At 23.0% G+C, this 27,560-nt stretch overlaps 2 protein-coding genes across 2 annotated transcripts in view; both read right to left on the reverse strand.

Annotated features, from left to right (window-relative positions):
• Positions 1-5,698: 5,698 nt before the first annotated feature.
• On the reverse strand, positions 5,699-16,679 carry LOC128953508 (serine-aspartate repeat-containing protein F-like). The gene is made up of 4 exons (XM_054298991.1): positions 16,648-16,679; positions 12,936-13,975; positions 6,227-6,440; positions 5,699-5,891 (listed from the first exon to the last, which is right to left on the reverse strand). The coding sequence occupies exons 2-4, from the start codon at positions 13,915-13,917 to the stop codon at positions 5,699-5,701; spliced, it is 1,389 nt and encodes a 462-aa protein (XP_054154966.1). The 5' UTR covers positions 13,918-13,975; positions 16,648-16,679.
• A 27-nt stretch (positions 16,680-16,706) lies between these two features.
• LOC128953542 (probable serine/threonine-protein kinase DDB_G0282963) overlaps positions 16,707-27,560 on the reverse strand; it is a gene marked incomplete at its 3' end in the record, with an annotated part of 35,674 nt that continues 24,820 nt past the window's right edge. Inside the window, exons 2-4 of the mRNA XM_054299030.1 lie at positions 25,119-25,360; positions 23,482-24,014; positions 16,707-17,077 (exon numbers count right to left, since the gene is read on the reverse strand). Of these exons, the coding sequence (XP_054155005.1) occupies positions 16,707-17,077; positions 23,482-24,014; positions 25,119-25,360 (1,146 nt within the window). The remainder of the gene's footprint in view (positions 17,078-23,481; positions 24,015-25,118; positions 25,361-27,560) is intronic.

Below are 27,560 nucleotides of genomic sequence, written 5' to 3' on the forward strand. Positions count from 1 at the left end.
GTATGTGGTGTCGATACCCATCGATAGATGGCAGTACCGGCGCCACAATACATATACATCATTGCCTGACAGTAATTATACAACAACATAACAATAATAATAACAATAATAATAATAATAACTATAATAGATAATAATTATAATTATAAACAGTATTACAAAATAGTATTTACCTTTTAGTATTGTTTACAATGTATTAACAATCAGTATTAATAGTATCATTTAATTGATATACAGTATTACAATTAAAGTCAGTTTTTGCACTACACTAGTCACTACTACTTAACAATATTATTATTAAAACAGTATTACACTTAAAACAATAGTATTAAAAACAATTAGTATTTTAAAAATATGTAACAAAAAATAGTATTAATAATATGTATTTCTATGTAAAAGTATTAGTAAATAAAAAGCCGTAAACCTATAGTATTAGTTAACAGTATTTTTTTAAGTGCAAAATTACATTATCAGTATTTAATATATTTTTAAAGCCTAATCAGTATTAATAAAAAATATTAAATATTTGCATAGTATGCAAAACATATATCAGTGTACTGATATAATGCATTTCCCCTCACTTTAAAACGTTTCTGTCCTCAGAAACAACCATCTCCTCGCGACTTCAGCTGATGTTACCGTTGATTGTCATAACCGTAAAGTTCGCGATGACTAATCCTTATTGTTGATTTTCCTGCTGTTGACGTTTCCTACGATTTCCATTAACTATATCTTTCATTATCTTATACTTTTCTTATGACTCTCGTTAATCCAATCCTGTTATTGAATGTTAAGACGTCCCCCAGTATACCAATAGCGTCCATTTAGATGGTCTTTTCTTGTCCTTATCATTATCGTTAATAGTTATATCATTTCATTATTCTTTTTTACTTTTACATTTAGTCAACGACATCTTTCTTTTTATTTACATTTTCATTAACATCAAGAATGTCGACTATTCTCTCTTTTTAACCTTTCAATGTCTATCCTGACATCCCTGTACGGCTCAATACAGTAACTTCTCTTTTAGTTTTCAATTGTATTCTCTATGCAAGCTTTTATTTAATATTTTCATTTTAATTTTTGTAAATTTTTCTATTTGTAAATATGGTTTCAATAACAAGAGTGATCAGTTCTGTCTATTGAAACTACGAGCCCTTTTCAACCGTTTGCGCAAACACATGCCCATACATGAGCATAACCTGTATAACGTGATTCGTTAACACGATAACGAAACATACAGAAGGCCTTATCCCAGACGGAAGTCAATCAAACCGTCTATATCTTAAGTGTAATGGAGTCTATTTAGTTTTTGTTGAGCTCAAAGCAATTTAAAGTCCATGACTTTTTCTTCCAAATCCCAAGTCCATTCATCCGATATGATTTAAACTTTTCTTATTTAAACTGTCGTTTCCATAATTTAGTATTTGAATTGCTTACTGTGTTTAAATTGTCTATTTGGTTATAATTTTGTTTTCATTTGGGTCCCAATTTAATAAATTTGAATAAGTTTTAAGTGTGATTATTTTATAATTGCTTTCAACGACATTCAAATAACAATGAACTTGCTTCAGTAAAATCTATCCCTGATTTTACTCAATGTCCCCGACATTACCAGTGGCCACTAAAATAAGTTTATCGTGCTATTCAATTTTAATTAACTTAAAAGACACAATATAAACTTGACGTACAATGACGTAATTTGCTTTGACTCCATTCACAACATTTCCTTGAGATTAATCCATAATCTCCATTGGTACCAATTACTCAGCTGATGCCATCAACCATATACATACATCACTCTTTATTATGTAGTTCAAAGTATCTGAACATTTTTCAGTGAAATTTAATTAATCGTTTTTAGAAATCCATCCTTTATTTTAATTTATTTCTTCAAGTGGTCCAATCAGCTATCTTTATATTGCAATATTTATCCCTCCAGATGCGGAGTATCTTATTTAATTTTCCTTTTAATCGATTATTTTCTTGAAAATTATCAACATGTGTTTTTATCTTCTATCACTTATCTACTGACTGCTGTCGACTATACTTGTGTACATCTGTGATGTCTGTGAATTTACAAACTGTAAATTATTTATCTCTCTATTGTCCAATTTTAATACTAATGATTGTGTATATTCTAGTATTTTGTAACTATTTTGTAATTTATTAATTTATTTACTACATTATTATTTTAGTTTATTGAATTTTTCGTTGACTATTTTCTATCATCCGTTGTGTCTGATAATTATTTTAGTTTTTCCACAGTTAATTTTATTTGATTTCTTTGTCTATTTTTTTATTCATTGATTCTAGAACATCACTATACATAATGACTGCTACATTTCCCTCAGTCTTTTTTTTAATTGTTTATTGTTGACTATTTTACAACACCTTTCGACAGTAGTTCCCATTGACGTCATTGGTTCTAATCTTTCTGTTGATATTTCATATCAGTTAATCATTACTGAAAACCTCTATATTCTGTATCCAGTTTTGTCCATTTCTTTTTGACTTTTTCGTCACTTTTTAATTTTAATGAATTAATTTTTTCCAATTTTCTATTGATCAGTCCAGTAATTACTTTTTCCGATGATCTCTTGACATATTTTTAATTGTCGACGACTTTAGTAAATTATATTTATCCATTGACTTTCTGATTTCTTTTACTTTCATTTACTTCCATTCACTTCAGTAATATTACATTTTTCAATATTATTTCAATAATTGTAAGTCTCTATTTAATTTTGAACATAGATTACATATGTCAATTTTCAATCTATTGTCAGTCGATCAGACGTGTTTTTTATCTTCTGTTTTATCTTTTGACCACTAGTGTATCTTTTCTATATGTCGACCGGTTGTTTACTTTTTTTAATCACTTTTTTCCAGTTAATATCACTTGATTAACACCTTATTAATAACGCCTTTCGACCATAGTTTTCAATTAAATTGTCTTTATTAACATTACATTTCCATTGGCCATTAATTTTCTTGTTTCTTGTCATTTGTCAATTTATCATTTAATATGTCCATTTATTGTCTATTTGATTACTTTTAGCTGTTTTTGTTATAACAGTAATTATGATTGATTTCTTTTTTTAATGGAATAAATTAATTATTGTATTTTAACCATTATAAATCGACGACCTTAACCTTATATCGACGACATTATAAATTTCTCTTCAAAATCTTTTCAATTGTCTCTCTTTAATCAAATGTTATCATTAACGCCTTATGTTTTAATATTTGTTTATTAAATTGACTATATATTTTTTTCTTGTCTATTATTATTTTGTCAAATTTTATCTTTTATCTCTTTTACCACTATTGTCACTAATTTTGATCGTATACTTATGAACTCTTTATCAATAAAGATCTGTCATTGATTATCATCTATTATTTCCTTTTATTTCTATTTCCATAAATTTTATCGATAATAATTCATTTGTTGATTTTCATTTTCCCAGTTTAATAATCAGTTTCTTTAATTTTCATCACCAACTACTTTTGATTTCAATCTCATGATGTACCGAACTATCACTATTAACGTTTTTAGATATTGCATATTATTATTAGTTTTAAATAAGAAATTTCAACCAGTATTTAATTAGTGAACGATATGTTGATAGATATTAGTAAATTTAATAGTTTGCATAAAACATTTATTGTTATTGCTTTTTTTCTAAGTTGAAAATTAAAAAAAATATCTTCACCAATCAAATAATTATTGATAATTTATTAATTTTTATTGATGTTCTTTATAACAATGATTAGCCGCTATTGTGTGCGTGCTACAGTGTAAGTCCAATACATTTAAGGAGTTATTTCGATAGATTCGAATATTACTTCAAGTAGTTGGAGAACTTTTATAATAGATACAGTTCTCATATAATCCGTTGTAACATTTTGTGTTCTGTGTTTATGTTATATCATACATATACAATATATGCAGACAAATACATATGCTTTTTCTGTTTGTTTGAAGACATCACCAGTAATTTCTATATCGTACACTTTAATACGTAACACTTTCTTATATTCTGCTTTTAATAATAATATTGGTCTCAATTGGTCAAATATTGATTTTCCATTACTTGCTGTGTTGTTTTGACAATACATCAAATGCGATTCTTTCGGAATCTCATCCGATACCTGTACATTCATTAAATTGTTGTCATAAATATTAGTTCGTAAAATTATGTGAAATTTTATTTTCTATAGCATTCATAAAAAAATTGTAATAATTTTTTCAGCTGTGTATGTGTGAGTGTAGATTTGCTGTCTATTTAATTTCTTGTAATAAACAATTGTGTTAACAGTAGCTTCTTATAATTCGATAAATTTTAAACAGTTTTTAGTGAGTTATTTTCTGTTGCAATTTGTAGTTTATAGGTCTTTGTGATTTGTTAGCAAATGCTGCTATTTGTCCATAGCTGAGTCCAATAAAAAGCTTTCGCTATCTAGTATTGAATGCACTAACTGATCATCTGAATCTGTTATATGGGTTAAATGTAGAACCAAATGGTCCACTGAAATTAAATTCACTCTTTTGTCCAATAAATATATCGTCGGTTAATTGTCCATAATGTTTGATTTATTACGTGCCATTCATTTGGCACTTCCATTACATCCGGGTTATTTACGAATCCAATGTTCTCTGATTTGGTTTTATCTGCAACTCCTGTTTCCATTACTTCCGTATTCTCTTCGAATTCTATTACATCATCTGCATTTGTAGTATCATTTTCGTCATCCGCATTTGAAGTATAGTCGTCTTTTTACTTTGTAATCATTTTCATTACTATAGCTTATTTTATTTATCTCAATATTATTTGAAACAGCAGTGTTTCCGCTATCAGTGATGATATACGGAACGATTTGAATTTTATTTCGAGAAGTTGACGGTTCACAATAAGGTAGGTTTACTGAATTATTAGTTGAATTATTATTAAGCCGCCACTATTTTTGGCATTATTTGTACGTTGATTGTTACCGTATGAGTCCATATAAGAGTTAATGTTTTATTATAGTTATGTTATTTGTTGATAAATGTTTGTGGTCACAAAACATTTCCGTTTAAAAAAAATAACCGAACAAGTAGTGTCCGTCTCAATCATTTTTTTTATTTCAAATTCATATTCTTATTCATCCAGTTTAACAGGTTAGAAGATATTCAAGTGTTTCTACCGACGGTTAAATCGACACACCGTCACAAAAATTTTTGTTATTAAGCGTCATAATTTTATTGCTTAAGCGCGTCTCTAAATAATATAGCCATAGTTCATATGCTAGTTCCAGAAAATGATGTAAACACACATCCATTTCCTCTGATGTATTCATCCGTTATCATCTGTTGTGTTCATTTGTTGTCTTCTTCTGTTGTCTTCATCTGTTGTCTTCATCTGTTGTCTTCATCTGTTGTCTTCATCTGTTGTCTTCATCTGTTGTCTTCATCTGATGTCTTCATCTGTTGTCTTCATCTGTTGTCTTCATCTGTTGTCTTCATCTGTTGTCTTCATCTGTTGTCTTCATCTGTTGTCTTCATCTGTTGTCTTCATCTGTTGTCTTCATCTGTTGTCTTCATCTGTTGTCTTCATCTGTTGTCTTCATCTGTTGTCTTCATCTGTTGTCTTCATCTGTCTCAGTTGTTTTGATCGTCGTCGTCTATTTTAATTCATGTCTTAATCAAAATCTATTATCCATTGTCACCATCATTGTCACTATCATTGTCACTATCATTGTCACTATCATTGTCACTATCATTGACACTATCATTGTCACTATCATTGTCACTATCATTGTCACTATCATTGTCACTATCATTGTCACTATCATTGTCACTATCATTGTCACTATCATTGTCACTATCATTGTCACTATCATTGTCACTATCAGTCACTAAGGTTTTGAGTTCCAGTTTAAGAACTCAGTTAGGTGTTGACTTGTTTAAGTCAATCACAGCGATCATTACATGTCATTCGCACCCCTCAGTTAATTTAAGCTAAGGCTCTCATTCCTTCCATGTAAGGTGAGAAGAGCAGAGGATTAATGTCAGCTTTTAAACCGACATCCTCTGTTGACAAAAGCACTGTACAACCATTCCCTTGGTGTGTACAGGCCTATGATCATTTTTGGACCTTTAAGTCCTATTTATGAAGAGTGACTTTGGTTTAAAAGTCTACTCATCAATGTTGTTGTAAAGTTTACAGACTAATAAATTTACCACTCTTTCAGGTGAGCACCGACTCGTTTAAGTCGATTGCTACCGATTTTAGATGAGTCCTTAATCCTCGACGCTGCCACCAAATGTGTTGTGTTGCCGTTTTTTCTGTCCACTATATGCGCTGTTAGTCCCGGACCATAGTAGACACACACAACCCGAGATCCGTCCGCTGATAGATCTCGCCAATGATCGCTTGTTGAAAGTCTTAGTAATCCTTAATATCACAGTTAACACAATGAAGTAATCCGAATAATGGTACTCACATTATAATAAGTAAAAGTATTGTTTATTAATAATTGATTAAAATAAAAGTATACATCAGTACATTACAATATAACAACCCTGCACTGCCCGGAACTGCTGACCAATGCTATGCAAGTTTATGCATAGCAAAGGCCTGCCAGTCCAGGCAGAGCTTTAGCTACTGTTAGAGTTAACTGTTTAAAGTCTAAACTCTATAGCTCTTGAGCTGACCAGTTTAAGTCTTAGCTCAACACTTGAGTGACTCTTCAATGAGAAGTACCTCAGTATTTATATGCTTTTGAATCAATAGGTCTTATTGTTTGCAGACGACACCAATGAGTGTCGTGTGCACACAAGCCTTACTCTACAATATATAAGTTCCCCTCACTTAGACATTACTATATAAATTCCCATTAATAACAAAGACATTACATTTAACTACTTAATATTCCCACTAATATTCCCTAATATTCCCGTTTGACTACAACCCTACTTATAATAGTGTAACAATTTTAGACGGGATAATTCCCGGGTTTACTCGGGTAATTATCCCTTAATAATATAAGTTTAACTTTTTAATCACGTGACTCCTGGTTTGTCCCGTTGGGACTAAAACAGTAATCCCGTTTACAACTCTATTGTATGTGGTGTCGATACCCATCGATAGATGGCAGTACCGGCGCCACAATACATATACATCATTGCCTGACAGTAATTATACAACAACATAACAATAATAATAACAATAATAATAATAATAACTATAATAGATAATAATTATAATTATAAACAGTATTACAAAATAGTATTTACCTTTTAGTATTGTTTACAATGTATTAACAATCAGTATTAATAGTATCATTTAATTGATATACAGTATTACAATTAAAGTCAGTTTTTGCACTACACTAGTCACTACTACTTAACAATATTATTATTAAAACAGTATTACACTTAAAACAATAGTATTAAAAACAATTAGTATTTTAAAAATATGTAACAAAAAATAGTATTAATAATATGTATTTCTATGTAAAAGTATTAGTAAATAAAAAGCCGTAAACCTATAGTATTAGTTAACAGTATTTTTTTAAGTGCAAAATTACATTATCAGTATTTAATATATTTTTAAAGCCTAATCAGTATTAATAAAAAATATTAAATATTTGCATAGTATGCAAAACATATATCAGTGTACTGATATAATGCAATATATTGAATATTATATAGATATATATATATATATATATATATATATATATATATGAGATAAATATACATACATAAGGTTTATAAATAAAAATTTATTTGTTATAACACATAATAATACTACTATTTTTGAACATAAAATTTATTGAAACACACATAAATCAATTGTTTTTATGTAATTTCAACAACAAAAAAATACATGTATTTTTTAAATAAATAAATAAAATTTATTATTCATGTCAATTTTTAAAACATTATATATATATAGATATTTAGTATAAGCTTAGATATCAATTTATTTAAACATAATTTTACATTAAACATAATCAAAAAAAAAATCCATAGTTTATTGAAAGAAAAAATAAATAAATTTTTATTTAACAATTTTATTGATTTTTTTTTTATTATCAAATAAGTAAGATTAATGATACTGTTAGTGTAGATTTTAATGTATTTGTCAATTTGATATATATCATATAATAAAAAGTTATATATTTGATTGCAAAAAAATCACATTTTATTTTAAATTTCAAAAAAATAACAAGTTTTTTTGTTTTAAATAATCCAAATTATTAATAAGCACTTATTGATTATTAATGATAATAATAATAATTTTGTAATAAAAAAAATTAGACACTCAAAAAAACTACCAGTCCTCTAACCCTCCCCAACATTCCTCAAACACATATATACCATATGTTTTACTAACACATAATTTTTTTCCTAATATAACCAACTATTATATAATATATTGTAGAGTCGGTGGTTACCCATCTATACGCTTGAAGAATATATAATTTTTTAAAACTTTTATTTTTATTATTGATTTTGTTTTATATGAGAGACAATAGTCTTTTAGCGTTTATTGTCTTTTAACAAAAAATAAATAAATAATTATATTTTATTTACTACAAACAGTACATTTAGTTTACATAAGTGTGTGTGTGTGTGTGTGATAAATAAATAAAAATCAATTTAATTGAGACAAACAATTATTTTGTCAGCAATCAAAAAAAAATAAAAAAATAATAAATAAAATCTGAATATAAATCTGTTTTCATATTAATATATATTTTTCATTATAACTCTCTCTCTCTCTCTCTCTGTCTCTCTCTGTCTCTCTCTGTCTCTCTCTGTCTCTCTCTATCTCTCTCTGTCTCTCTCTGTCTCTCTCTTAGTGTTGGCAAAAAAGAGAAATTTATAAAATAATAGAGAAATTTCTAGAAAGTTTCTAAAAGAAATTTCTATCTATGGGATCCCCATGGTTAATTTTGTTATTTCAATATTTTTTATCTTGTAACATTCTTATTACAAGTAATAATTAAATATTATTATTAGTATTTAAATTATTAATTAAAGTAAAAATTAATTTATTTAATTATATTTAACTATAAATTATAGTTTTGTAAAATTTTATTCATCATTTTATTATATTATAGTCTATAATATAATACAGTAAAATGATGAATAAAATTTTACAAAACTGATTATTATTAGATAATTATACTTATTTATATAGGTATCCCATTTGTACAATATTATGTCTCATTAATATATTTATAGTATTTCCAATAACTATAGATATGGGGATCCCATAGTACAACAATAAAGTTAAATTTCTATAGAAATTTATTCATGAGAAATTTTCTAGAAACTTTCTCACGGAAATTTATTAGAAACTTTCTATTTGCCCATCTCTACTCTCTCTATACATATATATATATATATAGTATATATATATCACTCACTCACTCACTCACTCACTCACTCACTCACTCACTCACTCACTCACTCACTCACTCACTCACTCACTCACTCACTCACTCACTCACTCACTCACTCACTCACTCACTCACTCACTCACTCACTCACTCACTCACTCACTCACTCACTCACTCACTCACTCACTCACTCACTCACTCACTCACTCACTCACTCACTCACTCACTCACTCACTCACTCACTCACTCACTCACTCACTCACTCACTCACTCACTCACTCACTCACTCACTCACTCACTCACTCACTCACTCACTCACTCACTCAACTAACTCGATTTACTCCCACAACATTTTTACAGTTAGACACACACACACACACACACACACACACTCACACACATAATATTTGCCGATTTATATTAATAAATTTATATCTGTATGATATATTTAATACACTAGTGTTTTGTAAAGTAAGTCTACAATATATATATATATATATAAATGTATTGAGAATCTCAAGGTTATCGGCAAATTTTTTTCATCTCATATGAATTTAGGTTATTTTTTCTAGTTTGTTATTAACATAAATGTTTTATTAGTAATAGTATTGCATCTCTCTCTCTCTCTCTCTCTCTCTCTCTCTCTCTCTCTCTCTCTCTCTCTCTCTTATTTTCTCTCTCTCTCTCTCTCTCTCTCTCTCTCTATATTTCTCTCTCTCTCTCTCTCTCTCTCTCTCTCTCTWTATATATATATATMTATATATACTGGTCAACAATATAAGATAAAAATGATATATATTTTTCGGTGATCAATAACTTCAATATTTATTAATATTAAATGAAAAAAAAATTTTAAATCTATAATCTTTATATAAAACTATTTTCTAATAATAATAAAGTATCAATAAATGAAAAATATTTTCATTATGAACATCAAATTTTTATTATTATTTGACATTTATTTATTTTATGTAATATTATTTATTTATTATTGAAAATATGCTTTTAAAAATTATTTATTTATTTTAGTTATATTTAATACATCTATTCATGTATAATAATAATACTAATAATAAAATATTTATACATTATTTTTAAAAAATATTATAAACTATGAAAACATGATGTAATCTGAGTGACTGTATTTATAACACATTTTTGTTTGTTTGTTTAATATTAAAAAAATATTTATAATAAACATTATATTATTAGCTAACAGATAATTATTAAGGTATTAAATTAGTAATACATTAGAGTATAATAATAATAATAATAAAATGTAATTTAATATTATATATATATTGACAATAAATTATTAATGTACTAACAAATCACATGTTATCTTAATTGTAATATACAGAAAAAAACAAAATAATAATAAATATTATAGACCTTGAACCTAATTCATAAATTATAATATATATATATCAAATTTTATTTATTTATTTATTTAAGTTATACCCACGTTTAGGACTCAATTAAGAGTAGACCCTAACAAACCAATTATTAGACCAGATATTAGTAGTAAAGTACTTGACATTTATTATTATTATGATTATTATTATTAATTATATCGATATATACAGTACTATATATATATATATATATATATATATATATATATATATAATATATATATATATGTCATATTTAATCCCTTCCCCTCCATAAAATAATCCATAAAATTTGTCATCAATTTATTACGATTACTATTAATATTAGTACAGTATTTATTAAAAATAATATTGATTTATTTAACACTAAACATAAGTTTATCTCAATAAAAATAATAATAATAATAATAAAATTTTTATATTATTATTATTATTATTTTACTAGTGATATCACAGTTTTAGTAGTATTATTTTTTTTAAAAAAATTATTATAAATTATTGCATATTTTTCTTATTATTATTTATGGCTTTAATTAGTAATTATGAATTTATTAGATTTAAAATAAAATATTTTTTTTTTATTAATTATAAATTAATTAAACGAAAAAATTTTCATATGAAATATTCAAAAAAATAAGTTATTTATAAAAAGAAAATATTTAATAAATTAAATGTTAACTGAATTTTTATTAATTGTTTTTAATTAATTACGTATATATTTTATATACTTATTATTATTTTATTTAATATATTATTATATTTTATACTAATTAGTTAATTAAGTTGTCAAACATAATTGCGACATAAAAAAAATAAAATAATTAAATAAATAATTAGATAATGAATGACATTTTATTAATATATCAAAAAAATTAATATTTTATTTAAATTAAAGAAATATCAATAATAATATGAGTTTAATATAATATTTATTTTTGTTTTTAAACAAAATAAATGTTAATAAAGTTAATCTACATTTTTTTGAGTTTATTAATATTAATATTTTTTTTTATTTAAAATAGTAAACTTAAAAATATATTTGTATGTATTTTTATGTATTTGTTAATTAATAAAAATTTTACTTTTATAGTATATATAAATATATATGTATTTGTATTAATTTGTAAAAATATTATGTTTTAAAATATATTTGTTCACAATTATTATAATGATATTGTTTTTAATTTTTTGTTTAAAATTTGTTTCAATTTTGTTTCAATGTTCAAAATAAATATTCATTAATTTTTAATTTAGTATAAATATTACAGTATTATAATACAAAAATTATTACAAACTTATTGTTACTTAAAAAAAATTTATAATTAAAAAATATATTAATTTATCAATTTTTCTTTGATATAATAACTTAATTAAAATTTATGTTTGATTATTTTTAATTTTATCGTTATCAATACATATACTGTATTTAAAACTAAAAGCATATATTTTAAAAATTTTAATATAAATTAAATACAAACACACACATATATATATATATACAATATGTATATAAATATATAGATTTTTTTGAAAATATTTAAAATAAAAATGTTTTTGTTATGTTAACTATTTATTAATAATAATAATATTTTTTGTTATTTGTATTTATACTGTATATTATTATTTTTCAAAAACTATTGATATATTTTTTAGAGAATATTTTTTTTGTAACATTTGTTTTTCATATAATATGTATTTGTTTGTACAATAATTGGCAAAAAAAAATATTAAAAATATTTTACATATATTTGTATTTTTTATTTTCTCTTATACATTGTTTAGAGAAATTCACACATAATATTAGAAAAAAACTATATTTAATTTTTTTTAGATAAAAAATTATTAATATAATAATAAAACAATTAAAACAATATACAAAAATTATATAATTATTAGTTAAAAAAAATAATACTGATAAAAAAAATTTGTATCTATAAATTTAGATAATAAATAACAAATAAAATTAACAATTATTTAAAAAAAAATATTTACAAATGTTTAAGGAAACACTTAAAACAAATTAATTAAAATAAATTAATAAATATTTAATAACAATAATAAAAAAAATAATATATAAATAATATATGAAACAAACATTTTTTTATTTAATTCAAGCGGCAATCAACTCTAGATAGGGATTACCATCACTTGGATCACCGCCACCGCCACTGCCGCCGCCAGCACTGGTCAAACCACTACCCGTGCAATGTATGCCACTGTCATCGGCGGCGCCATTGCTAATAATACTGCTGCCGACACTCATAGCACTGTTACCACTATCCGTACGACTGGCGACACTCCTATGACAACCTCCTACTCCTCCTCCTCCACCACCACTACCACCAACTTTATTGTTAAAAACTTTTTGCTTATTATTATTATTATTATTATTATTACTATGTATTGAATCGTCGGCCGACGACTTGCGTCGACTACCGGTGCTCTGGCGTTGTAGATGTTGTTGTTGTTGGTTTCGGCAGTCATAACCGGTTTTTGACGATTTATTACTACTACTAGTATTACCACTAATAGAGCCATAGATACCATTAATATAGTTACCGCCACCGCCGCCGCCGCCATCACTGGACTTTGTGGTCAGTGGACAGACAATACCGTAGTCGCCGTCATCATTATCATCGCCGCCATCGTTGTTGTCATCATTACTACTATCATTGTCTTCATCATTGTCATCGAAAATAGGTATCACATAATTGACATCATCGCCGATCGATATGGACTTGTTTTTTGACATTTTGGCCGCCGGTGGAGCCGATGCACCCGACATACCTGCGCCCGAATGGTTTGGTTCGGTATCGCCGCGACGGACTTTGTAGGTCTTGCGCGGCGACGGTGTCGACGCCCGTAGACAAGCACTGGTATTGTTGTTGGTGTTTATTGTGGATGTGCTGGCGGTAAACAAGTTGCCAACGCCGCCGCCACCAATGGTCAGCATCTCGGGTGTACACGAAGCCGAACTACGCGATCTACTGTACCGATGCTGCTGTTGGCGATTGCCACCACCACCACTGGCTGCCGATGTCGATAGTTGGCCAGTGCCGATATTAGTACGACAATTGGCCTTATATTGTGCCCAATTGGTTATCGCCCGTTTCAATTGGCGCATAATTTCGTGACCATTGGCCGTACGAAACGAAAATACTCCCTCACCAGTAGAGCACCGCCTGAGACACCCACCCCCGCAAAAAAATAGGTCAGTCCATGAAATAAAATATATAATAATATATAATATTCAATTTTTTAATTAATATAATAAAAATTATTTATTTATTTAATTTTTAAAAAATTAATTATTTAATAAAATTATTAATTGATTTGTTTGTTTGTTTTGTTTTGTTTGCTAACATATATTTATGAAATAATATAATACTATTTAGATATATAACTTTATATTAAATATGCAAATTTCAATTTGTTTATTTGCTAATAAAACAACAAAAATAAAATTTTAATATAAAAATCTATAGCCCCTGGAGGTGTAAAACTTTCACTTCCTAGTTATTTATTTATTTTATTGTTATTTTATTGTTGATATATGTATTTTATTATACTTTATATTAAGCAAATACCACAAAAAAATAAATAAATATATTCAAAAATAAAAATTAATAATTACTTTACTAATATAATATAATAAGTTTAATAAAATAAAACTATATAAAATTTAGAAAATAAATATTTATTTAAAAAAATAATATATTATTATATAAAATATTATATTTGTCTTTAAATATTTAATGTTTTAATTAAATATAATTTAGTAATAAATGTCAAAATTGTTTATAACAATAAATTATCATTTTGCTAAACTATCTTAAATTATAAATAAATAAATTATAAAAAATAAATTAAAAAATTTTATGAACCATTAAATAAAAATTTATGTTTAATATTGAAGTTAACAGTTAACAATAGTTAAGATTATTTTTTTATTATTAAATCTTTAAATTATTAAATAATTAAAATCTTAAGTATAAAACACATTATGATTACACACTTAAAGAAACACTAAACTATTATTATCACAAATTTATACAATTTTTTTTTAAGTAATTTAATTAATTAATTAATTTTTGTCTTATAAATTACAAATGAATTTTTATTTCTATGAAAATATTTACATTTAAATTTGCACTTTCTTTTAATTAGCATATTTATTGTGTATACAAAAAAAACTTAAAAAATGATTTTTATTGTCAAAAAAAATTATGTGTGTGTGTCTAACTTATAAATTATGATAATAAAAATCTAACTATAATATATTATTGTTTACTATATATATAATTAGATTAGAGTAATCATGATAAATTATTATTATAATACAATATTCAATAATAATAGACAATTTGTCATTTATTTATTTAAAGTTAAATAAGTGCAGTATATGTGCAGTTACTATGCAATGTTTTTTTTATAAATATTTAAATATATTTATTTAGTGATTAGCATTGACATAATAATATACTATATTTATAATTTTAACGGGTATTTATCATTTTTCTATGGGGCTATAATGATTTTAATTCAATTTTTAATGGCATGTATATATTCATATACATGTATGTAATGTGTGTTTATGTACTCTATGTGTATGTACTTTATGTGTATGTACTCTATGTGTATGTACTCTATGTGTATGTACTCTATGTGTATGTACTCTATGTGTATGTACTCTATGTGTATGTACTCTATATGTATATACTCTATGTGTAAGTACTCTATGTGTATGTACTCCATGTGTATGTACACTATATATATGTACTCTATGTGTATGTACTCTATGTGTATGTACTCTATGTGTATGTACTCTATGTGTATGTACTATATGTGTATGTATTGTATGTGTATTTACTGTATGTGTATTTGTTTAGTGCGCTCCTAGTTTTATTTAGACTATTTAAATATAATTGTTGTTGCTTGATTATATATATTACAGTATAACTTATATATATATAAAAAAGACCTTGGACTTTATATACTAGACTATACTAGTATCTGGACCCGTTTTAAGTGTAATTTCCTTTTAACAATTTTTTTTAAATTTTATTTTATATATTTATTTTATATTCAAGGCTATTATTATTCTCTAAAATCATATAAAATACTAGAATATTCTGATTTAAATTAAAAAAAATATAAATATTTTTCACTAGAATTTGCAATTATATAAAATAATAATTTTTTATAATTTCATGTTAAACGTCATTAATAATATTAATAACATTAATAATGATCTTGTATTCATAGATTTTTAAAAATATAATAAAAAAAGTAAAAAATAAAATTCAATGATAAAGAAAAGATAATTATCACTTTATAAAAATGTAATAATAATAATAAAAATCATACATTATATGCAATAAATTATTTATATAAAAAAAATATTTCAATTATGTGTTTAGATTTTTAATATAATAGTATTAATAAATCTAACAAAAGAAATATAATTATAATATTATTTATAATAAAATAATATAAATTATTCACTTTTTTTGATTGTTTGAATAGTTTTTCAATTAAATTATTTTTAATAATTTTATTTCAATTGTTATTTTGCAATATTCTTGTGAAAAATATGCATTTAATAGCAAAAGTGAAAAAAATAAAATAAAATAAAATTGTATTACAAAATCGTATTGCAATCTATTTACTAATTTTTAAAAAAAAAAATTATATATATGCTTATTATATTACAACAACAATAAAACAAATCAATTAACACATTACACAATAACCCACATAACATGGTAATTGCACTGGTATGTACAGGTTATATACCAGTGCTATCATATTATTATTATTATTAAAATAAATTAAAACAATTATAATGACATACCTGCCCACTTCCAATGTGACCACTGTTTGTCTTTTATTATTTTTATTATTATTATTATTATTATTGTTAGTAAAATTATTATTAATTATTGATTTATTAATGGCACAAAATTTTTGATTATTATTATTATTATTATTAGCAGCACCGGTAGCTGCTGATTGGACAGTAGTAGTAGTAGTACTAGTAGTACTGGTGGTAGTGTTAATACTTTTTAAATAAGCATTATTAGCCTGGCAATTTTTCACCGATTCGTGCCTATACTGGCGTATAAAGGCTATCGGCCACAGCATAAAGCACTCGTAGTCGCCGACACGGGCCACACCTACACCGCGGGTATAGATGACCAGCTGTAGCTGACCTCTAAGGCACGCCCGTTCGCTGGCTTCGGTAGCTAATACATGAACCTGGAAGCGCTCGAGTACTAAGCCAGCTGTATTAGGGTGTGGTGTATAGGTTTAGGTAGGTATTTGGTTAGGTAATGGGGAGGGGGGTTATGTATGGTATAGATTTAAAGGATAGGGATGTGAGTTAGAGAGAGAGAGAGAGAGAGAGAGAGAGAGAGAGAGAGAGAGAGAGAGAGAGAGAGAGAGAGAGATGAGATTAAAAAAATACATTAAATTTAAACACACAATAAAATACATTAATAGTATTTAAAAATTATTGCTTTTTTACAGTATTATATACTATAGATGATTACAAAATTAAATCATTATAAAGTTATTTTTTAAAATACACCACTTATTTCAAAAACTACTAATTATATTTTTATTTTAACAAAAAATATTATAAAGTATGATAAATGGGATTACATATTTTTATAAAAAAATAGTTTAGTATATGGTTTCAATAATAATAATAATAATAATAATAATGTACACATGTATTGCAATATAAACTGTACCATTAGATGTACCCTGGTATTGCTATTTTTAGTTTTTTTTTGTTCAGGGAAACTGTATGTATGTATGTATGTATGTATGTATTTATTTATAATAGTTATACAGTATAACAGTCATATAACAGTATACAGTATATATATTGTATAATTTAATTATATACATGCATATAATAAACAGATCATTTAATTTAATTATATATATAGACAAAATAATTATTATGTAATATCTTATTAGATATATATATATAATAAATATATTAATTAAATATAATGATAAATACTGTATAAATTTGTAAAAAAATAAATATAATTTATTTATATTTCAGATATCTTTCTGTAATAAAAATTTATTATTAAAAAATATTTCAATAAATATATTGTCTTTGAATAATAATATCTTTAATAATTTAATATAATGTAAAATATTAAATATTGTAAAATATAAACATTTTTAAAAAATTAATATTTTATAAAATTAATAAATACAACAAAAAATTGTTTCTCTTTATCTCAATTTATTTATTTATTTATCTTTTACTTTTGCTTTAATACTTAATAACTTACTCACTCACTCACTCACTCACCCACTCACTCACTAATAATATATTGACTAAAGATAAGGACAAAATAAATAATAAATAATTTTATTTTCATAACTATAACTTGTCCTTGAATTTAGATCATTAGATTTTTTTAAAATAAAATAAATAATCTATTTATTGCACATTAAAAATAAAATCTAATATTATATTTTAATTATATAAATATTTAATATAAACTATAAAATACTGCATTTTTTTCTTAATATGTTATATTAATATAATTTTTAAATTTTTTTTTTAAATTAAATAATATAAAATGATATGAAATTTGATTAAATACTATAAAAAATATAATATTAGTAGTGCTATACAATATATTTTATTTATAATTATATATAGTATATAAAGGAAATTATATTATATATATAAATATATATTTTTTATAGAAAATTAAGTTAACTTTTTTTTAATATCATATACACAGTATTATTACCAGTAAATTATATACAGTATTATGAAACTATATGAAAAATAATGATATTAAATACTGTAGTGTATTATATATACTGTATATATATATATAATATTATTTGAATTGCACAACAAATAACTTATATGGAGGAGACATATGTTATGACAAAAATTAAAAAAACAAACAAAAAAATAGTTTAGCATAAAAACTAAATAAAATATAATATAATACAGAATATTCTGTGTGAATGTTGAAAATAATACATTAAATATTTGGTAAAAGTTTTCAGAAACTAGAAAAAAAAATTATTTTATAAATCAAAATAATGTAAATTTATACTATTATTATAACTAAATAAAAAATAAAATTATTAATTCATATTTATGTAACAATAATAATAAAATATTAAATAATTCTTATTATTAAAGAAACATAATTTTAATACTATTATTATTATTATTATAAATATTAAAAACATATTTAAAAATAAAACTAAATGAAGTTATTATTAAATAATATTTATGTACACATATATTCCTAGTATTTTATTAATAATAATAATAATAAGTTTTTATTTTTATTTTGTTAAAAAAGTTTCTCTTATTATTATGATTATTATTATTATTATGTAGATATTAAATATTCACTAATCTTATATTGTATATAATATTTTATGCCACAAATTAATGCAAAATAATAATAATAATAATAATAATATCACTAAAATTATAGAAAATTACGTAAAAACATAACACCAATAATAAAAAAACAATATGTTTTTAGACATAATAAGACTACTAATTCAGTATTATATTTACCATATAATAAAAACACTTGAACATAACAAATTTTAGCTAGATAATAATAATTATTATTTTCTAAAAATAATAGTTACTTTAAAAATGTTTTAACAAAAACACTTTTTTATATACAAAATAATAATAATAAAACTAAAATAGATTTCAACATAAGATTATTCAAATAATAACTATTAGTTATTTTGTTGTTTCAATTTTTTTTTTGCAAACAACTTAAACAGATTATATTTTCCTAATAATAATAATAATAACAATTTAAAAAACAATTGCTATACTAATACTAATAATAATGTTTTAAAATTTATCTAAAAATGTTTGAAAATACAATATTTTGTTGTTTGCAAACATTTTTTATATAAAAATTGTTTTTTCTTAAATAATACTGTATTATACATTGAAATACATCATAAATATATATATATTTATTTAATACATTTTAGTAAATAGAAAATAATATGTCAATAAAATGTTTATTTTATTCAATAAATATGAAAAAAATGTTTTTATACAAAAAATATTTTCGTATAATATACTTATAACTTATCAAAAAAAACACACATCAGATAAACAACAATACATTATTTTATATATATATATATATATATATATAGTATTATATATTATGAGACATATATTATATATATATAATAGCAGTAATAAATAAAAATGTAATAAACGTTTGCATTTTTTTTTTTGAGGAAACAAATAGTGAAAATGTTGAAAATAAAATTAAGTTAATAATAAAAATTTAATTTCTATTATTAATATTAATATTTTTTATAACTTAGAATAAATAAATATATATATATATATATATAATATACGAAAATATGTATTAAACAAAAACAAAATGTTTATTGATTTTATTTTTATATATCAAACATTTTATATAAATATATATATATAACATATTTACCCAAACAAACAAAAAAAAACTTATAAAAAAATATAACACATTTTTTCTGGTATGCAATTATAATATTGATATTACTGTAACTATAGATTTGTATATATTTTTTTGTATGCATTTATTGTGAAATTGATTTTGTTTAGTAAGTGCATTAAATGATGCTTAAAAAATACATTAGTAATAATAATAATAATAATAACGAAAAAATAAGGATAAAACTTATAAAAAGTATTTAATTTCTAGGTATTAATACATACACTAAATGTATGCGTTATTATTGATTGATAATTGATAGACAAATAACAAACTGTTAAATCAAATAAAAAAATAGATAAAAATAACTATTACTTTATATATACAGTATATATTATATATAAATTTATTTATATAAAAAACAATGTTATAAAAAAATTTATTTTGTCCCTTAATGATAAATGTTAGCCAAAAAAACTACATGCCATTATTTATTTATTTATTTATTAATAATACTAACAATAATATCGCAAAATACTTAAAAAAAATTATGAGTCAACACATTAAACGAGTGATTTATAGACATATTTATATTTGTTTTTTATTTATACCAAATATATATATATTTATATATAAAAGTCATCACAAAATAAATAAATAGTTTGGATGAGAGAGAGAGAGAGAGAGATAAACATCCATTAATACAGTATATATATATATACAATATATATATATATAATATTTATATCTATCTAATATAATGTCCATTAAGTGAGGACAGTTAGATTTTTTTACATGTTGTCTAAATAGTAGTAAATATAATAAAAAATAGTAGATTTTATTTTATATAAAAAAATTGTTTATCAAAACAAAACAAAACAACAACAAATTTTATTATTATTATTATTTTATTTTTTTTTAAATAAAAACCATTAAAACCATTAGATTTTTGTTGTTGCTATTAGTTGTGTTATATAAACATTTTTTAGCCACTATTTTATTAGTTGAAAATAAAATTGAATTTTTTGTTTGTTATTTATAAAACACTCACAAAAAACACCAACAATTACATCAATCAATCAATCATAATGGTTATCATCTTAATATATATATATATATATATATATATATATATATATATATATATAAAATATTTTACGGTTAAAACAAATTTAATAGGAAATAAAATTAACAAAAACAAACAAAAAATAAGATTCAAAAAAAAAACAATATTATCTAAAAATATTAACAACAGATAAAATACGTTAAAATGTAAAAATAAAACATATATTTATTGTCTAATATTTAGTTAGTTTTTGTTTAGACACAATCATCAAAAAAAAAATATTTAATATTTTTTGTAAATTAAAAAAAACAGTTTCTAATTGACTGAAAAATACTAAATAATAAACTAATTTTTTTTATAAAAAAATATACTTATATTTGACTAACAAGAAAATATATTAAGTTATAAGTATAGAAATAAAGTTATTGAAAATATTTATTTTTTTCCAAATCCTATAACCTTAATATATATATATATATATTGGGATTTTCGGTATAGACAGTTGACTTATATACTTATATATATATATGTAGTTATTTACAGAATATTCTTTAGTAAAAATAATACTAAAAATATCAAAACAGGAATTAAATTGGGAATTACAACCAATTGAAAACAAAAAATACGGTAAATATTGAACAATAGATCTCTCTYTCTCTCTCTCTCTCTCTCTSTCTGTCTGTCTGTCTCTCTCTCTCTCTCTCTCTCTCTCTCTCTCTCTCTCTCTCTCTSTCTCTCTCTCTCTCTCTTATTAGTAGAGATTGACATACAAACAAAAAAAATATCTTAAACATGTCTATTGTAGCTTACAATTGAAATACGGATATAAAGGGAAATACTTATAATATATATATATATATATATATATATATATATAATATATATATATATACCTAGTATATATGGTATTATATACAGTATAAAAAACAATAAAAAAAACATATATATATACTTGTGTAAACACAATATATATATATATATTTGGGATTTAAGGTTTATATATATATAAAGTAAAGGCATATATATATATATATATATAAGCATAATATATGATAAAATAGTTTGTATTTGTATGTATATATATATATATGTGTATGTATGTGTATATATATATATATATGTGTATGTATGTGTATATATATATATGTGTATGTATGTGTATGTGTGTGTATGTATGTGTATGTATATATATATATATGTGTATGTGTATGTATATATATGTGTATGTGTATGTGTATGTGTATGTGTATGTGTATGTGTATGTGTATGTGTATGTGTATGTGTATGTGTATGTGTATGTGTATGTGTATGTGTATGTGTATGTATGAGTGTGTGTGTGTGTGAAAGAGACAGACAGACAGAGAGAGAGAGAGAGAGAGAGAGAGAGAGAGAGAGAGAGAGAGAGAGAGAGAGAGAGAGAGAGAGAGAGAGAGAGAGAGAGAGAGAGAGAGAGAGAGAGAGAGAGAGAGAGAGAGAGAGAGAGAGAGATTCTTAATAAGACAAGTGATAGCATTCACAAAAAAAAGAAAGATTATTTGCACACAAATATCGTATTAATACATATAAAATCAGTAAACATAATAATAACATACAGTATATTATAGTAAATTAATACATTGTATTTATATTGAATCTTAATTAGTAAAAATAAATAAATAAATAAAATAGATTATCGATTTTGTTGTTATTGTATTAATCCTCTAATCATTAGTGATTTAAAAACTACTATACTATCTATAGATTATTTCAAGATATAGATACGACCTTGTATATTTTATGTCAACAAAAATTATTATTTTAAAAAAAACTTAAACTACAAACTATTATTAATACTATAATAATTAAAATCACTAAAAGTCTAATAAAATAATTACTAATAAAAATAATAACTATTAAAATTACTAATAATATAATTACTAATAAAAATAACTACTTATAAAAATAATTATTAATAAAAATAATTTATATTTAAATAATTTCTAATAAAAATAATTTTTAATAAAAATAATTTATATTTAAATAATTTCTAATAAAAATAATTTTTAATAAAAATAATTTATATTTAAATAATTTATAATATAAATTATTACTAATAAAAATTATTATTAATAGATATATATATATATTAATATTAGTAATCAATTATATGACTTACGATCGAGTGAACCGGTTTCCTGCCAACCGCTGGCTGTCCACAAAAGTTCGTCGGGCAGTAATAGTCGGTCGGCAGCCGCGGCGGCGACGGCCGCAGCCGACAAAACTGAGCCGTTTGTGGCGACGGCGGCGGCGGCACTGGACGACTGCGGTCGGCACATACCGTGTGTCGGATCGGAAAAACCGGAACTTTCGCGTACAAAAGCCGGCGCACAACTACATGCCGAACCATTGTTACTGCTGTCCTCCGATTCGGAGTTGGTTTGATGGTGATTATGATGATGATGACCACTATTATGATGGCTATGGCCATTGTGATGGTGACCACCACCACCACCGGTACCATTGGTCTGTATAGCCGAGTGTGTACTACAGACACTATTTTGACAGCAATTGTTTGTGTTGTTGTTGCTATTATTGTTTGACCAGTTATACCGATTACTATTACTACTGCCGATTGGCGGCAGTCCGGCCATTAGACCGTCATCATTGTTGCGACTCTGGGCAGTCAAGTCAAGGGCCAGTAGCCATGATCTATGTATTGACCCGAATATATCGTATTATTAAAAATAAATAAAATTTGTTATAAATATAATATATATATATATAGTATTTATATAAAAGTTTATTATTATTATTATTATTGAAAAAGCAAACTATAACTGAAAATAACTGTCAAAACTAATTGTGTGTAAATATTTATACAGTGTGTGTGTGTGTTTATGACTGTGTGTGTCTATGACTATATATATATATATATGTGTGTGTGTGTGTGTGTGTGTGTGTGTGTGTGTGTGAATCTGTGTATGTTATTTTAATAAAATTCTCTCTCTCTCTCTCTCTCTCTCTCTTTTATAACACACACACACACACATCACTGGTTATGTTGTTTAAACTACCGGTGCATTTAAAACGCTTATTTGTGTGTTTACTTAATGTTGAAATTGTTTGCAATTATTACTTTATTAAAAATTTAAGATTATTATTTTTTGATATAAAATTAAAACTAAAATTTTATCATAAATGCCCACTTATAGTATATTCTGTATATTATTATTACTATTATTATATATATAATTATTGTATATAAACTGATTTTTTTGTTAATCTAATAAGTTATATATACAGTATATTTAAAAAATTAAAATAATAGATATTATTTGATAGATAGGTAGTCATACCATTTAGTATAGATAGATAGATAGTTAGTTAGTTAGTTAGTTAGTTAGTTAGTTGATAGATAGATAGATAGATAGATAGATAGATAGATAGATAGATAGATAGATAGATAGATAGATAGATAGATAGATAGATAGATAGATAGATAGATAGATAGATAGATAGATAGATAGATAGATAGATAGATAGATAGATAGATAGATAGATAGATAGATAGATAGATAGATAGATAGATAGATAGATAGATAGATAGATAGATAGATAGATAGATAGATAGATAGATTGAYAGATAGATWGAYAGATAGATAGATAGATAGATAGATAGATAGATAGATAGATAGATAGATAGATAGATAGATAGATAGATAGATAGATAGATAGATAGATAGATAGATAGATAGACATAGAGAAAGGACAGTTAGTTTATTTTTTCTCTCTCTATTTCTAATCATTACATACCGGGCTGATAGTTCGTCATCGGCGGCCAACAGTAGCGGTGCCCTACCGTTACAGACCAATACCAATACATTGGAAAATCGATGGGATTCCGATGCTATACCAATGTGTACCGTTTCATTCAGTTCAAGTGTCATCAATGGTGAACAGTTAGCTTTCAGATCATGTTGTGTATTATGCATCTCCAATATGGATGTATTATCCAGAAAACTGTCTCTCAAAACAAAGTAGCGTTTATGCCATGCCTTGAAATTAATTATAAAAATAAATAAAATAGTATTTAAAATCATTTTATTAAATAAATTATTTTATTCATTATAATTAAGACTATATAAATAATAAATTTATGTTTTTTTATAAAATAAAAAAATGTATACATTTATAATTTATAACAATTATTGTTAAATAAAATAAAAATATATATTATAAAATTATTTAATATGTTTTTTAATAAAATAAAATAGTATACAAATTTATTTTAATTAAATATCATTTAATTAAATTATTATTATTATAATTAATATATTATAATTATTATTAAATTAAAGTAATTTTTTTATTTTGTTTTAATAAAAATATTTGTTGATTAAAATTAACTGTTGTTTTGATAAAATAGTTAATTTTATACAATAATAATAATAATTAAATTATTTATAATCATAGATTAAATATTTAAATAGCAATTAAAACAATAACATATAATTTAAATAAAAAATAAATAGAAATTTTTGCTAAAACTATCTATTATTCAAATTATTTTTAATTAAATTAAAATTGTTATTTTTAAATTTATGTTTACTATGATTTTTACGTTTAAAGATTAATATATATATTTGAATTTATAATTAATTTTAATTGCTTTTATATTGCATAGCAATAACTACAGTACTATTTCAATAGTATTATTATTTATTGTCCAAACTAAACAAATAAACAATTTAATCGTTAAATACTATTTTAATTTTATTGATATTTTTAAACCAAACTAAATAACTTTTATAAAATTAAGTGCTTTTAGAGTATTATAATAATAATAATAATAATAATAATAATAATAATAATAATAATAATAATAATAATAATAATAATAATAATAATAATAATAATATAATTGATATTTTTATAATTCAAATAACAATTTTAGAAATTTTTAATTAAAATTTTACTAATCACTAAATAATCTCATATTTTTATGGTTAAGTAAAATACTATCATTTAATACATGTATACTGTATTTACTGTATATTTAAACTATAAATAAATTAATATTCATATAATTAAATAAAGTTTTTTTTGTGTAAAACTTATTATTTTATTTTTATTATAATTATGTATTTTGTTGTCTAAACTGTTGTAATTTAATTAATTATATATTATTTAGAAAATAAAAATTCTCAATAACAGTAGTCATATGATAATATTAAGTTTAATTCAATATTATAAATTAATAAATTTAAATTCACTTATTTTATGCATAAATGTGTGTCTAATAGTCTAATACTTAATGTATAATTTAATAATTAATTTGTTACAACAATTTTATGAAAACTATATATTTTTGAAGTGTATGTATGTATATAATATACACTGTAATAGCAATTATGTATTACTGTTTAACATAATTTTATAATAATAATAATAATGATAAAAATAATTGAAATTCAAAAATGAATTAAGTGTATAAAATATAATAGATTAATATATAAAGTGATATTAATATGAAAAATGCAAATTTTATGGAAAATTATAATTTATAATAAAATTAATTGAGAAAAATTATTATTATTTTTTTTAAATCCACATTAAAGTGGAAAACATTTAGATTTTAAAATTTTTTAATAATAATTAGTACTAATATATATATAGAGTAGACTATATGTAAATAAGTTTTTAAATATATATTTTTATTATTACATTAGACATTAACTGTCAATATTAATAATAATTTTAATAATTAAAAACAATAAAAACGTGTCAGTTAATAATATATATTAATAATTGAATTTTTTTTTGTTTTTGTCAAAATTATAGATATTATTATTATTGTTATATTTATTTTTCAATTGAATTATTATAAATACACTTGTATTGATTTATTAACAACAACAACAAAAAGTTTAATAATTGTTTTTTTGTTGTTAAAAAATCTAAATTTAATGTTTAATTTATTATCAAAACTTTTTTATTTTATTTGTAACAACATTATTATTAGTATATTTTTATCCTAATTAAACTTGGTAGAAAAAAGTTATAAATATTAACTACTAGTACTATAGATAAAGAAAACATATATATATATATATATATATAATTACATATTAATATTAATATATAATTAATAAAATACAAATATTGCACACAAATCTTTAACTATATATATATATTTAATATATATTAATTAGATTATTTTTTGATTTTATTTACAATACAATTTTATTTTATTGA

Source organism: Oppia nitens, unplaced genomic scaffold (genome assembly GCF_028296485.1).
Source record: "Oppia nitens isolate AA-2021 unplaced genomic scaffold, nextdenovo-longstitch-racon4-pilon3 scaffold22_pilon_pilon_pilon, whole genome shotgun sequence".
NCBI classification, from domain to species: Eukaryota; Metazoa; Arthropoda; class Arachnida; order Sarcoptiformes; family Oppiidae; genus Oppia; species Oppia nitens.

Coding starts and splice junctions, on each gene's coding strand:
- LOC128953508 (XM_054298991.1), bottom strand. CDS start 13,917: ATGCGCCAATTGAAACGGGCGATAACCAATTGGGCACAATATAAGGCC. Junction 6,441..12,935: donor TGGCGGTGATCCAAGTGATG/GTAATCCCTATC, acceptor TGTGATATTAAG/GATTACTAAGACTTTCAACA. Junction 5,892..6,226: donor GGTGCTCACCTGAAAGAGTG/GTAAATTTATTA, acceptor AGTGACTGATAG/TGACAATGATAGTGACAATG.